This window comes from Oncorhynchus masou, chromosome 18 (assembly GCF_036934945.1).
Source record: "Oncorhynchus masou masou isolate Uvic2021 chromosome 18, UVic_Omas_1.1, whole genome shotgun sequence".
Classification (NCBI taxonomy): Eukaryota; Metazoa; Chordata; class Actinopteri; order Salmoniformes; family Salmonidae; genus Oncorhynchus; species Oncorhynchus masou.
The window spans coordinates 18,708,781-18,724,833 of NC_088229.1; the positions used below are offsets into that span (position 1 = coordinate 18,708,781).

At 40.8% G+C, this 16,053-nt stretch overlaps 1 protein-coding gene across 7 annotated transcripts in view; it reads left to right on the forward strand.

Moving 5' to 3' along the window:
- tmem269 (transmembrane protein 269) overlaps positions 1–16,053 on the forward strand; it is a 37,413-nt gene that overhangs the window by 14,307 nt on the left and 7,053 nt on the right. Inside the window, exons 1-7 of one of the 7 annotated variants that reach the window (XM_064922457.1) lie at positions 7–320; positions 675–735; positions 1,595–1,659; positions 4,883–5,019; positions 11,786–11,883; positions 14,622–14,765; positions 14,968–15,168. In XM_064922457.1, the coding sequence (XP_064778529.1) occupies positions 711–735; positions 1,595–1,659; positions 4,883–5,019; positions 11,786–11,883; positions 14,622–14,765; positions 14,968–15,168 (670 nt within the window). In that variant the 5' untranslated portion in view covers positions 7–320; positions 675–710. Of the gene's footprint in view, positions 1–6; positions 321–674; positions 736–1,594; positions 1,735–4,013; positions 4,239–4,871; positions 5,020–11,785; positions 11,884–14,621; positions 14,766–14,967; positions 15,169–16,053 lie in introns of those variants that run through there. The other 6 variants (XM_064922456.1, XM_064922463.1, XM_064922459.1 and 3 more) reach the window with 6 other exon arrangements.

A 16,053-nucleotide genomic window follows, 5' to 3' on the forward strand; every position in this document is an offset into this window, starting at 1 on the left:
AAAGACTTAGCAAAGCTGCAGCTGGCTCAACTTTAGCAGCACGCTTTTCCCTTAACAACATAACTAACATCAACAACATGCATGATAGTGTTTAATGGTTGAGGAGAAATTGACTACTTTTTAAGAAACGTGTGTGACAATGCCTAACCACTTGTATAATCTGTTTGCATACACTTCAAACAGACGTACATACCCCATCAGACATGTGACGATGGATTTCGTCACGATACCCAAACAAACAAAAAACACTAAATGCGTCGCTCAGTTATGTATCAAGTCATTGTGGAAAGCTCAGCCACCAGAGTCTACTCTGGCAAAAAGTAAGTTTAATTTGTGTTGATCTTTTTCTAATTTTTTATCACAGCGCCTCACCTCTCTTAAGATCTAATTTAACCTTACTGTATATATGAATAGTGTGTAAATAGCATTTTTGTTGTCTGTCTTTCCAATAACTTTTTAAAATGTAATATCTTACTGTTCTGTACTTTGTCATGTATTTGTACATTTCCTCTGGACCCCAGGAAGAGCAGCTGCTGCATGTTCAGCAGCTAATGGGGATCCTAATAAACTAAACTTAACTGAAAATGCTATTTCCTTTTAAGTATGATTTTCAGTCCAGAACTAGGCTTAATCTGTTTCTTGGAAACAGTCCCTAAATGTTGTCTTTTTTCCAGCTGCTGTGCTGTGGGCAGACTGACGCAGAGAGAACCATGATTCTGCTGACTCCATCCTCTGGTAAGTGCTTGTTTTTGGGTGCCCTGAGCAAACGTGCATGACAAGGTTTTGATTATCTGTGTCAACACTGGAGGTTCTGGTAAGAATCATGCAAAACTTGTATCCTGTTTTATAAGTGTGGTGGTAAGGTACTGTTGTATGCTGTATTTGAGGGTAGATACAGTAGATGGAAATAGTCAAGCCCAAAGGGTCAAGTCAAAGACAGCCACGCATGTGAAGAGCTGGGTTGAGGACAGCTATGAGCCAGTAGGCATAATGATGATGATAATAATTGTGTTTAGGTGCTGTAGCTAACATGGAAGTGAGTGTCGTTTTTTCACATCTGAGAACACGTTTTTCCTTAATACTTGTACTAGATTAGAGTTATAGCAGGTTGTACACTTTCAAATGATACAGTGGATAATACATATTGTTACTCATCAATATATGAATATGGGCCCAGAAATACTAACTTAAAAGTGTGAATGTGTCGAGCTCTGGCTTGATACTTGGATGGTATTTATCAGTGGTGAGACAGTATTGACTGGCTGGATTAGGGATCAGACCTGGTGTATCCTTTCCACTGAGTTGTGAAACACAAGATGGCTATTTTGATTTTTCCGGAAGAGTAAGAAGTGTATTTCTGTCATAACTGGGTTATTTCAAAATTTTAAAATATTTGCTGTTATTCTAGGCTAAACAGACTAAATATGTCTGGTTATTGTTTCAGCATAGTTGACCATTTTGGGTTTTCTGGTTAGGTTGTCGAAAGACAGGTAATGTAAATGGGTAATGAGAAGCATGCTTGTCAAGTGAACGTAACTTCTTCTTAGAAGTTGTTGTTGGCTTGTGCTTTGTCTCATACACTGTTTTCTTTCAGATGAAGAGTCTGTTGAACTCGACTGGCTTTGGAATCACACGAAGTTCTGTGTGCAAAACAGAATAGTAGGAACATGACTTTAACCCTTTTTCACGTACAGACGTTAGTGTGTTAGACTGTTGTTTTGTTAAGTTGCTATGGTAAGCTTTTTATTTATGTTTATTTTATTTAGTGCTATGTGTGTCTTTTGTCTGCGAAGACAACCTCTTTGCTACTTTTATCACTTCAGTTTATTAACTTCTGTGTGAAATCTAAACTCCCTAGCAGAGCCACAGACACTCAAGAACAAAGATCCCTTTGTTTGCCTTAATTAAAAACCCTCACAGCATTGCAAGGAACAAAAACAGTTCTTGCCATAGTGAAGCAGCTTGCACCATTAGACCTTCCAGCTTGCTAAGTAAGATGACCTATACATAATGCCTTTCAATATATTTCAAGATTCTATCATTATTATTTCAATGACAGTCAAATTAAATGTCCCTTACATTCATTCTTTGATTACTTTAACTGTGATGGAATTACTCAGTATTATACAGTTACTTCTGATAGGAACTTTGTTATAATAATACTTGGTTTCCACATAACAAATGTATAAGGACACTGTATTTGCAAGTAATTACTATGCCATTTCTACAAACTATGACAAAGACAGACAACAGACAAACTGTTAAATATTGATACTTTTTTTAATAGCTTCCCATCCATGTGAAAGTTGCTGCCATTTGTTTGTCATTGTTCCAGGTCACTGGTTTTGCCAGTCAACCAGCTTAATGAATCAGTAGCCCGGTAGAGTCAATGTCTCAGGGTTGCACTATAGTAGTATGTGTGGAGGATAGTCCAGTACTATAGTATAGTACTATGTGTGGACAGTCCATTACTAAATCATAGTAGTATGTATGCACAGTCCCTTACTCCCTCCCCACCAGTCTGTCTCCGCTATAAATGTACAATACACTGCCGGTCAAAGTTGTAGAACACCTACTCATTCAAGTCTTTTCATTATTTTTACCATTTTCTACATTGTAGAATAATAGTGAAGACATCAAAACTATGAAATAATACATATGGAATAATGTAGTAACCAAAAAAGTATTAAACAAATCAAAATATATTTGAGATTCTTCAAATAGCCACCCTTTGCCTTGATGACAGCTTGGCATTCTCTCAACCAGCTTCACCTGGAATGATTTTCCAGCAGTCTTAAAGGAGTTCCCACATATGCTGGGCATTTGTTGGCTGCTTTACCTTCCCTCTGCGGTCCGACTCATCCCAAACCATCTCAATTTAGTTGAGGTCGGCTGATTGTGGAGGCCAGGTCATCTGATTCAGCACTCCAGCACTCTCCTTCTTGGTCAAATAGCCCTTACACAGCCTGGAGGTGTGTTGGGTCATTGTCCTGTTGAAAACAAATGATAGTCCCACTAAGCCCAAACCAGATGGAATGGTGTATCGCTGCAGAATGCTGTGGTAGCCATGCTGGTTAAGTGTGCCTTGAATTTTAAATAAATCACAGACAGTGTCACCAGCAAAGCACCCCCACACTATAACACCATCTCTTCCATGCTTTATGGTGGGAAATACACATGCGGAGATCATACTTTCACCCACACCACATCTCACAAACACACGGCGGCTGGATCCAAAAATCTCAAATTTGGACTCCAGTCCAAAGGACAAATGTCCGCCGGTCTAATGTCCATTGCTCGTGTTTCTTGGCCCAAGCAGTCTCTTCTTATTGGTGTCCTTTAGTAGTGGTTTCTTTGCAGTAATTTGACCATAAAGGCCAGATTCACACAGTCTCCTCTGAACAGTTGATGTTGAGATGTCTGTTACTCTGAAGCATTTATTTAGGCTGCAATTTCTGAGGCTGGTAACTCGAATGAACGTATCCTCTGCAGCAGAGGTAACTCTGGGTCTTCCATTCCTGTGGTGGTCCTCATGAGGGCCAGTTTCGTCATAGCGCTTGATGTTTTTTGCGACTGCACTTGAAGAAACTTTCAACGTTCTTGATACTTTCCATATTGACTGACTTTCATGTCTTCAAGTAATGATGGACTGTCATTTCTCTTTGCTTATTTGAGCTGTTCTTGCCATAATATGGACCTGGCCTTTTACCAAATAGTATCACCCCCTACCTGGTCACAACACAACTGATATGCTCAAACGCATTCAGAAAGAAAGAAATTCCACAAATTAACTTTTAAGAAGGCACACCTGTTAATTGAAATGCATTCCAGGTGACTACCTCATGAAGCTGGTTGAGAGAATGCCAAGAGTGAAAAGCTGTCATCAAGGCAAAGGGGGGCTACTTTGAAGAATCTGATTTGTTTAAAACTTTATTTTGGTTACTACATTATTCCATATGTGTTATTTCATAGTTTTGATGTCTTCACTACTATTATACAATGTAGAAAATAGTAAAATAAAGAAACCCTTGAATGAGTAGGTGTTCTAAAACGTTTGACCGGTAGTGTATATTTGCAAAATAAGTATTACGTGAGTCAATATGACTATAACAATATTGACACTATCAAATGGTGTTTACTGTACATACTGAGACAGCCCCCTCATTTGAATGTTTTATTCTGAAAAGTGGAATAGTCTTATCGAATGGTGGGTCTCCAATAAACGTACATACTACTTGGTAAGTGCTACTACTTTTTATTAGTTACATTAATCAGTTTTGTATAGGTTTGTAAATAATGTACAAGTTGTATATTAAAAATAATGTTTCTTTGCAAATGTTCATTCTTTGATAACGAAATACATGATTTAATACTGTGCTTCAAAAAATTATAATTGTTACAATCTTAACCACTTATATGTATTTAGGTAATACCATATACTCAATATACTGTTTACAAGTACTACTGTAGGTTGAATGCTGTTGGGTGGTGCATGGCGCTTTACTTTGGCCCTTTAATTTTCACTCATCTTTTTTCCATATCTTGGTACAACTGCTGATTGCTGTTCTGGTGTTGAGGGGCCACATAAGTAGCAAGTCATATGAACCAAATGTGCCAAACAAGTTAAACCTGATCATTTGCAAAACACAATTGTTATAGCAATGATTATTTTGCGTGTTTGGTTTGTTTGACATCTGTTTAAACAGGATAGCACTTTCGGCATATACTGTACAGCAGTGTAAGTTTGGCCATCAGATATGATATGGTCCTATCATATCTGTAGTGTTTTAGCAACAATCCTCTTCAGAGCAGCTAAGTGAACCTAAAATAGACCGCTAGCTAATAGCAATCACTGTCCTCACTGTTCTCAGGTTTCTTCCAGCACACCAATAAGCTCTTTCTGAGCGAGCAGGCCACTGGTGTCCAGCTCAAGGAGTTTGTACGCAAAAATGCAGCCAATGCTCTGTCTATGGCAAACATGCTTATGGGCATGGCCTCTATTCTCTGCAGCCTGAACGGGTGAGTGAACATACATTTCAGTGTCTGATTTTCTTTAAGAAACTATAGTATGGATTAAATGTTTCTACTAGTAAATGGATTTGTAAGTGGCAGTATTATGTTACAGTAGCGTACATCTTTTTTTTTAATCTGTGAGGCATATGTTTTTTCTAAACAAATTTGATTGCCATATTGACAGTTAACACACATGTCCTGCCAAACAAGCTGAGCTGTTGAGGGAAGACCAAGATTAATACAAGCAGCTTAACAAGGTCAGGTCATCTGGCCTTTAGCTCTAAAACATTATACAGCACACTTCAAACACCACCCTTAAAGCGTTATTGACGTTAAATAATATACACTCGTGGCCAGTTTTTATTAGGTATACCCATCTAGGTACCAGGTCAGACCCCCCGTTGCCTCCAGAACAGACTCAATTCTTCAGGGCATGGCTTCTACAAGGTGTAGCATTCAAATGTTGCTCAAATATCAAGGGACCTAAGGTGTGCCACAAAACAATTCCCCACACCACTGAACCTGGTGTGGTCGTCTGACGCAATAGCCCATTCGTGACAAGGACCAATGAGTTGTACGTTCCCGAGATGCCTTTCTGCACACCACTTTTGTACGGCCCTGTTATTTGCCGGTTTGTGGCCCGCCTGTTAACTTGCACGATTCTTGCTATTCTCCTTCGACCTCTCATCAACGAGCTGTTTTCACCCACAGGACTGCCGCTGACTGTATGTTTTTTGTTTATTGCACCATTCTCGGTTAACCTTAGACCAGGGGTCTCCAACCTTTTCCAGCAGGAGAGCAACTTACATTTTTTAAAACATGTCATGAGCAACTTTGTTTTCCCCAAATAGGCACATTCTTCTCTCCCCTGCAACTCTCCCCCAAGTTCTTAGTGTACAAGATAAAATAGTGCACTGTTCTCTGTTAATATACATGGTTAATAAACAACTTTAAGGGGGCACTATAAAATCAACAGGTTTTTTTCTCTCCCAAGTTAGTTATAAGTTATTTTTTTGACAGTTTTAGAATTAATTTTCTCACTCAATTACAATTGTTCAAAGAAAAATAATGAAATTGGATGTTCTGAGTTCATGTCAGTGGTTAAATAACATTAGAATACATTTTTTTTCGTCCGGAATAACACTTTTTTTTGTTGTTGGTGTAATTCCCCCTTTTAATTGTATCTCGCTCTGTAATTGCATCTACAGTGACTTGTGAAAGTATTTATTTTCCTATTTTTTTGCCTTACAACCTGGAATTAAAATGTATTCTTTGGGGAGGTTGTATCATTTGATTTAAACAACATGCCTACCACTTTGAAGATGCAAAATGTTTTTTACTGTGAACAAAACAAGAAATAAGAAACAGAACTTGATCGTGTATAACTATCCACCCCCCACCCCAAAGTCAACACTTTGTAGAGCGACCTTTTGCAGCAATTACAGCTGCAAGTTTCTTAGGGTATGTCTCTATAAGCTTGGCACATCTAGCCACTGGGATTTTTGCCAAATCTTCAAGGCAAAACTGCTCCAGCTCCTTCAAGTTGGATGGGTTCCGCTGGTGTACAGCAATCTTTAAGTCATACTACAGATTCTCAATTGGATTGAGGTCTGGGCTTTGACTAGGCCATTCCAAGACATTTAAATGTTTCCCCTTAAACCACTCAAGTGTTGCTTTAGCAGTATGCTTAGGGTCATTGTCCCACTGGAAGGTGAACCTCTGACCCTGTCTGAAATCTCTGGAAGAATGAAACCGGTTTCCCTCAAGAATTCCCCTGTATTTAGCGCCACCCATCATTCCTTCAATTCTGACCAGTTTCCCAGTCCCTGACGATGAAAAACATCCCCACAGCATGATGCTGCCACCACCATGCTTCACTGGGGATGGTGTTCTCAGGGTGATGAGAGATGTTGGGTTTGTGCCAGACATAGCATTTTCCTTGATGGCCAAAAAGCTACATTTTAGTCTCATCTGACCAGAGTACCTTCTTCCATATGTTTGGGGAGTCTCCCGCATGCCTTTTGGTGAACACCAAATGTGTTTGCTTATTTTTTTCTTTAAGCAATGTTTTTTTTCTGGCCACTCTTCCGTAAAGCCCAGCTCTGTGGCGTGTACAGCTTAGTGGTCCTATGGACAGATATTCCAATCTCCGCTGTTTGCAGCTCCTTCAGGGTTATCTTTGTTCTCTTTATTGCCTCTGATTAATGTCCTCCTTGCCTGGTCTGAGTTTTTGTGGGCAGCCCTCTCTTGGCAGGTTTGTTGTGATGCCATTTTCTTTAAAACATTTTATAATGGATTTAATGGTGCTCTATGGGATGTTCAAAGTTTTGGATATTTTTTATAACCCAAACCTGATTTGTACTTCTCCACAACTTTGTCCCTGACCTGTTTGGAGAGCTCCTTGATCTTCATGGTGCTCATTGCTTGGTGGTGTTGCAGTCTCTGGGGCCTTTCAGAAAAGGTGTGTGTGTGTGTGTGTGTGCATATATATATATATATATATTAGTGGGGAGAACACGTATTTGATACACTGCCGATTTTGCAGGTTTTCCTACTTACAAAGCATGTAGAGGTCTGTAATGTGTATTATAGGTACACTTCAACTGTGAGAGATTGTGAGATGACATTGTATGATTTTTAAGTAATTCATTTTATTTTATTGCATGACATAAGTATTTGATACATCAGAAAAGCAGAACCTAATATTTGGTACAGAAACCTTTGTTTGCAATTACAGAGATCATACGTTTCTTGTAGTTCTTGACCAGGTCTGCACACACTGCAGCAGGGATTTTGGCCCACTCCTCCATACAGACCTTCTCCAGATCCTTCAGGTTTGGTGGCTGTCGCTGGGTAATACGGACTTTCAGCTCCCTCCAAAGATTTTCTATTGGGTTCAGGTCTGGAGACTGGCTAGGCCACTCCAAGACCTTGAGATGCTTCTTACAGAGCCACTCCTTAGTTGCCCTGGCTGTGTGTTTCGGGTCATTGTCATGCTGGAAGACCCAGCCGCGACCCATCTTCAATGCTCTTACTGAGGGAAGGAGGTTGTTGGCCAAGATCTCGCGATACATGGCCCCATCCATCCTCCCCTCAATATGGTGCAGTCGTCCTGTCCCCTTTGCAGAAAAGCATCCCCAAATAATGATGTTTCCACCTCCATGCTTCACGGTTGGGATGGTGTTCTTGGGGTTGTACTCATCCTTCTTCTTCCTCGAAACATGGCGAGTGGAGTTTAGACCAAAACCTCTATTTTTGTCTCATCAGACCACATGACCTTCTCCCATTCCTCCTCTGGATCATCCAGATGGCCATTGGCAAACTTCAGAAGGGCCTGGACATGCGCTGGCTTGAGCAGGGGGACCTTGCGTGCGCTGCAGGATTTTAATCCTTGACGGGGTAGTGTGTTACTCATGGTTTTCTTTGAGACTGTGGTCCCAGCTCTCTTCAGGTCATTGACCAGGTCCTCCCGTGTAGTTCTGGGCTGATCCCTCACCTTCCTCATGATCATTGATGCCCCACAAGGTGAGATCTTGCATGGAGCCCCAGACCGAGGGTGATTGACCGTCATCTTGAACTTCTTCCATTTTCTAATAATTGCGCCAACAGTTATTGCCTTTTCACCAAGCTGCTTGCCTATTGTCCTGTAGCCCATCCCAGCCTTGTGCAGGTCTACAATTTTATCCCTGATGTCCTTACACAGCTCTCTGGGTCTTGGCCATTGTGGAGAGGTTGGAGTCTGTTTGATTGAGTGTGGACAGTTGTCTTTTATACACGTAACAAGTTCAAACAGGTGCAGTTAATACAGGTAATGAGTGGAGAACAGGAGGGCTTCTTAAAGAAAAACTAACAGGTCTGTGAGAGCCGGAATTCTTATTGGTTGGTAGGTGATCAAATACTTATGTCATGCAATAAAATGCAAAGGAATTACTTAGAAATCATACAATTGGATTTTCTGGATTTTTAGTTTTAGATTCCGTCTCTCACATTTGAAGTGTACCTATGATACAAATTACAGACCTCTACAGGCTTTGTAAGTAGGAAACACTGCCGATTTTGCAGGTTATCAAATACTTGTTCTCCCCACTGTATATACTGAGATCATGTGACACTTAGATTTCACACAGGTGGACTTTATTTAACTCATTATGTGACTTGATTGCACCAGATCTTATTTAGAGGCTTCATAGCAAAGGGGGTGAATACATGCAGTTGAAGTTTACATACACCATACACCTATTTGGCATTTACATACGCCAAATACATTTAAACTCAGTTTTTCACAATTCCTGACATAAAAATTCAAAGTCTAGGTCAGATCACCACTTTATTTTAAGAATGTGAAATGTCAGAGTAATAGTAGAGAATGATTTATTTCAGCTTTTATTTCTTTCACTCTCAGTGGGTCAGAAGTTTACATACACTCAATTAGTATTTGGTAGCATTGCCTTTAAATTGTTTAACTTGGGTCAAATGTTTTGGGTAGCCTTCCACAAGCTTCCCACAATAAGTTGGGTGAATTTTGGCTCATTCCTCCTGACAGAACTGGTGTAACTGAGTCAGGTTTGTGGGCCTCCATGCTTGCACATGCTTTTTCAGTTCTGCCCACAAATGTTCTATGGGAATGAGGTCAGGGCTTTCTGATGGCTTTCACTCCAATACCTTGACTTTGTTGTCCTTAAGCCATTTTGCCACAAGTTTGGAAGTATGCTTGGGGTCATTTTCCATTTGGAAGACCCATTTGCGACCAAGCTTTAAATTCCTGACTGATGTCTTGAGATGTTGCTTCAATATATCCACATAATTTTCCTACCTCATGATGCCATCTATATTGTGAAGTGCACCAGTCCCTCCTGCAGAAAAGCATCCCCCACAAGATGATGCTGCAACCCCCATGCTTCACGAATGGGATGGTGTTCTTCGGCTTGCAAGCTTCCCCATTTTTCCTCCAAACATTACGATGGTCATTATGGCCAAACAGTTCTATTTTCATTTCATCAGACCAGGGAACATTTCTCCAAAAAGTACGATCTTTGTCCCCATGTGCAGTGGCTTCTTCCTTGCTGAGCAGCCTTTCAGGTTATGTCAATATAGGACTTGTTTTACTATGGATATAAATACTTTTGTACCGGTTTCCTCCAGCATCTTCACAAGGTACTTTGCTGTTGTTCTGGGATTAATTAGCATTTTTCACACCAAAGTACGTTCATCTCTAGGAGAAAGAACACGTCTCCTTCCTGAGCGGTATAACGACTGCGTGGTCCTATGGTGTTTATACTTGTAAACAAATAATTGTTGGAAAAATGACTTGTGTCATGCACAAAGTAGGTGTCCTAACTGACTTGCCAAAACTATAGTTTGTTTACAAGAAATTTGAGTATGTGGTTGAAAAACAAGTTAATGACTCCAAGCTAAGTGTATGTAAACTTCCCACTTACACTGTATGCACGCACCACTTTTTAATTTTTTTTTAAACAAGTAATTTTTTTTTCACTTCACCAATTGACTATTTTGTGTATTTACATTTTTTTTAACTAGGCAAGTCAGTCAAATTATTATTTTCAATGAAGGCCTAGGAACAGTGGGTTAACTGCCTGTTCAGGGGCATTTGTACCTTGTCAGCTCGGGGGTTTGAACTTGCAACCTTCCGGTTACTAATCCAATGCTCTAACCACTAGGCTACCCTGCCGCCCATTCCATGAAATCCAAATAAAAATCCATTTCAATTTCAGCTTGTAATGCAAAAAAAATAGGAAAAATGGGGATGAATAATTTTGCAAGGCACTGTAGCGAGTGAGGAATGAGCACTTTTAGTGTGCTGGTCTAGTGATGGTTCTGTACAGCTGCCACTCATTTCATGGCAGTTTGCATATAAGAAAAATAATAGATACAAATGATATACTTACTCATGATATACTTCTGCCAGGTAAGCCTACTTTGCAGTTAACATTCAATTGGCAAGTTTTTGGGGAAAGTATTTCTGTCAACCCACGAGACAGTAATCACATCAACTGGCTACATACAGGGATATGCACACCACACAGACAGACTGGGCTATATTGCTGGAAATTTGCTTGGCATTTTTAAGCCAATAGTGGCTAACCAGGGGTGGGATAATGTTAATGTTGTGTTTAATTAGATAGTAGCTGGGAGCTTGCAGTGTCTGATACCTGTGATATTTGTTTGAGAGTTTGTGGAAGAACACGTGAATTGCATGTACTTTCAGAATTGTTTGGTGAGCTACTCAAAGGTGAGCTGGGTTGTGAACTACTGGTAGCTCACGATCAACCTGTTGGAGACCTCTGCCTTAGACACTGTCGTGCTTGTAAAAACCCAGGATGCCGGCCGTTTCTGAGATACTGGAACCGGCACGCCTGCCACTGACAATCATACCATGCTCAAGGTCGCTTAGGTCACTTTTTTTTGCCCGTTCTAACGTTCAATCAAACAGTAACTGAATGCCTCAACGTCTGCCCGCTTTATGTAGCCAGCCACATGACTCACTATCTTTAGGAGCAAACCATTTTAATGAACTGGCCACTGAGTGTATATGGTGTGACAAGCCCTAAGTAAGTAGAAGATACAGTACATCTTCTGCCAACAAGCATCTCTCGTGGTGTGACATTATCCTAAGTAGGTCCAGTGGTAACAAACAAGTCATGCGTAGGTTATAATTGTGTAATTACAGTTATCATGTAATGTCTTAGTAATACCTAGTGATTTCTGTATTGTAAAATAAAATTCTACCCAACATTTGACCCTCATTTTCCAGCCACCAACATGCTGCCTGCTGGCTGGTCCTGATTGGCTACCTGCTGGACTTGGCAGACGGGGCAGTTGCCAGGCGACTGGATGCATGCTCTGCACTAGGTGAGTGGAGTGATGTCCATTACCAGGGTTAAACTTCCACAGACACGCTGATGCACTAGCCTGAAACATGTTAGTTTGAAAATGACTATGAGAGGGCAAGACCACACAAACATATGGAACCAGGTTAGTGATGCACACAGCCCAGCCCTCTACTACAGGCACTGGTCATTATAGCTGATGGATCAAAAGGCCTAAAAGGCAACAGTTACTCCTTAAAAGACAGATAAAGGAGGCATGTATAATGCAGAGAAGTGAATTTAACAATGTATTTGCATATTTTACAGAGGTAGAAGCCGATCAGCATACACTCTTACAAAAATCTAGAACCTAAAAAGGTTATTTGGTTGTCTATAGGAGAACCCTTTGAAGAACCCTTTTGGTTCCAGGTAGAACCCTTTCTACAGAGTTCTACATGGAACCAAACAGGGTCCTCCTATGGGGACAGCAGAAGAATCCTTTTGGAAGTGTAGATACAGTGCCCTCAGAAAGTATTCGCACCTCTTGACATTTTCCACATTTTGTTGTGATACAGCCTGAGTTTTAAATGGATTAAATGATCACTGGTTTACACACAATACCCCATAATGTCAAAGTGGGATTATGTTTTTAGACATGTTTCAGATTCAACAACAAAGACCAGGGAGGTTTTCCAATGCGTCGCAAAGGCCACCTATTGGTAGAAAAATATATTCCTTTGAGCATGAAGTTATTAATTTAACTTTTGACGGTGTATCAATACACCCAGTCACTACAGGCGTCCTTCCTAACTCAGTTACCGGAGAGGAAGGAAACCGGTCAGGGATTTCACCAATGGTGACTTTAAAACAGTTTAACGGCTGTGATAAGAGAACTGAGGATGGATCAACAACATTGTAGTTACTCCACAATACAAACCTAATTGACAGTAAAAAGGAAGCCTATACAGAATACAAGTGTTCTACAACATGCATCCTGTTTGCAATAAGGCACTAAAGTAAAACTGCAAAAAATGTGGCAAAGCATTTCACCTTTTGTCCAGAATACAACGAGTTTGGAATGCATGACTGAGTACCACTCTCCTTATTTTCAAGCATAGTGGTGGCTGCATCATGTTATGGATGGACTTATAATCGTTAAGGACTGGGGAGTTTTTCAGGAGAAAGGAATTACGAAATACAGCTAAGCACAGGCAAAATCTTAAAGGAAAACCTGCTTCAGTCTGCTTCCCACCAGACACTGGGAGATGAATTCACCTTCAGCAGGACAATAACCTAAAACACAAGACCAAATATACGTTGGAGTTGCTTACCAAGAGGACATTGAATGTTCCTGAGTGGCCTTCAAAATCTATGGGACGACTTGAAAATAACTGTATATACCAATGATCAACAACCAACTTGACAGAGCTGGAAAGAAAATATTGTACAATCCAGGTGTGCAAAGCTCTTAGACTTACCCAGAGTCACAGCTGTAATTGCTGCCAAATGGTGGTTCTAACATGTATTGACTCAGTGTTGTGAATACTTATGTTAATGATATTTATATATTTAATTTTCAATAAATGTGCAAACATTTCTAAAAACATGTTTTCACTGTCATTATGGAGTGTTGGGTGTAAATGGGTGAGAATTAGTTTTAATCCGTTTTGAATTCAGGCTGTAAAACATTAAGTTGAGCGGTATGATTACTTTCAGAAGGCACTGTAAGTGACAGCAGATAACAACTGGTTTTCCTTCTGAAGACCCCATAAGAAAACCTTCTTAAATGACATGGAGAATCCAAATGGCACCTAAGTGACAGCAAACCAAACGACTTTGAATTGCATTAAGTGTACTTGCTGTCACTGCTATCCTGATCTGCTTCTATCTTTGTATGTAGTTCAATAAATTCTTCTCTGCATTGCAATGGCTTCATGTTGTTGAATTCCCTCTGCCGTAGGGCTATTTAAAAGACTTGTGTATTATTAGGAAATGGCATAGCTAACGTTTCCATACTCATTGTTCCCGACACAGCACATGCTCAAATGATCACAACATAAAAGTACATACTTTGTACATGACAACCTCCTGTGTGCAGATAGTCACGTCTGCACTACCGTGGTCGCCACGGCTGCCTGAAATAGCTCCCAGCAGGTGCACCACAATGCGTCGTCACCCGGACATTTCGGGCTTTGGCTTTGTGTCCCGACAGTATTTTTCTGCATGACTTTGCAGGTGGGTGTTGTTGTACCCCCCCCCCTCTTTTTTTGTGTCAATTGAACAATCACTTCACGATTAAGCATTCTAATTCGGGGAGATCATGCTCCAATTGTCTGTTTTATCCCAATGCTTTGGGCTCTCAGCATATCTGAAATTGCTAAAATTGTTGACCCCTGTGCTGTGGAATTCCATCTCGTTCATTGGAGCTGGGGTCAAAATCACCTCATGCTCGTCGCTCAGTGAAAACATTCTCCCTACTCAGGGGGGACAAATAGACTGTGGCATTTGGGAATGTTGTTTATAGAGGAAAGTGGCAGGCCTGAAAGGTTGACACCGAAATGTCCACTACAGACAAACACACTCACGCACTCACTCACTTACTCTCACACACTGATAAGTAGGCCGTTGGCATAAACAAGATTAGATAAACTTGTTTTGCCTTATGTAAGAAGGCATTAGCAGTGAACTAGCCTCACAGCAGTAACATGTTAATCTGTGATCTGTGTGACTCGAAGTTATGAAACAAATGTATAACTAGTCACTTCCTGTCTTCTGGTTCAGGTGCTAAACTGGATGATTTTGCAGATTTCACAACCTTTGGGATTGCAACTTCATTGCTCCTGAGGACACATGCCTTAATGGACAACATCCTGTGCATGTGCTATGTCCTGTCTGTGATTGTCCGACTCTGCTTCTTCTCCAGCGGTAAGGAACGCCATCAAGCAGAAAAAAAGCATGGTATCCCTTGTGAAATCCTAGGATAATAGCATGATCAATTTCTAGACAGTCTACGAAAACATCTCTTTGTGTATTTGCCATTCCGAAAAAAAAAAAAATCTTTGGGTATTTCAGATTCAGAAGTCCTGATGTGGGTTCTTTCTCTTTTTCTGTGGCTCTTCTTCTCTAGGCATCCCCTTCATGTACCGTGGCCTGCCATGTATCTACTCTTCTGCCATCCTTGCCTGTCTCTCCCTGCTGACCGGAGGTAACATGGTGATCCTGCGGGTCACTGCTGTGGCCATGATCCTCTTCATGGTCAACCAGGGATTCTACCCTCACGACAGGGTCCTGGAGTCACAGGCCTGGAAGAAGGTGGTCTACGCTGGAGGTAATACTCAAGACCAGTGTTTCTTAATCCTGGTCCAGGGGACCCAAAGGAGTGCTCAATTACTTTTTGCCCCAGCACTACACATCTTATTCAACTGATCAAATGTTTGAGTTGATTAGTGGAATCAGGTGTGTAGTGCTAGCCTCATACAACGCTCATACGAGCTTACATAAATGATTTGCTACACGGATCATTTATGTAAGCTCACAAGATCAGGCTGGTTGTGCATTGCTGGTGTAGAGCTAGGCCCCCGTGACCAGCATTAAGAAACATAACCAGTAGAATAGTGTTGTGGAAATTCAGTACTGAGAGAGATTTGGTCATTTCTTCAAACAATCAAGGAGCATCATTAGCCACTCTGGCTTCATCCTGTCGTTATCTGCAGTTGGGTTGTTGTCTTAACCCCACGCTGACTTAGTTTCCCCAGATGCAAGTATGCTTTTGAGACAATGAGGAATTGTTCTACTCCTAAGCTATCTAGTAAAACACATTATATTCTCTGTAATGCAGTATTTAACCCATTTGTCAGCTCAAGCCATCTCCAGTGACCATACACCCAGATTAGCTGCAGGGAAGTAGAGTGGAGCCCATGAAAACACAGACACTTGCAGGACAGAAATGTCTTACCATTAGTTAAATATCAATTGTTAACCATCAATATCAAATAAACCAGGTAAATATGTCATTTTTTCTATCACAAGAGGTAGTAGAGAGGAATTGAATTAGCTGTTGAAAAATAAAGGCGAAGGCTTGAACTGTTCCGCCTCTGTCCCACCCCCCTGGACGCCTCTTCCCTTGAGCTGAACAGCCGTATCACATTCTGCACATCATGTGTTACGTAGCTGCTCCCTTCACGTTTCTCACTTTACTCACTGTCAGTCGTGA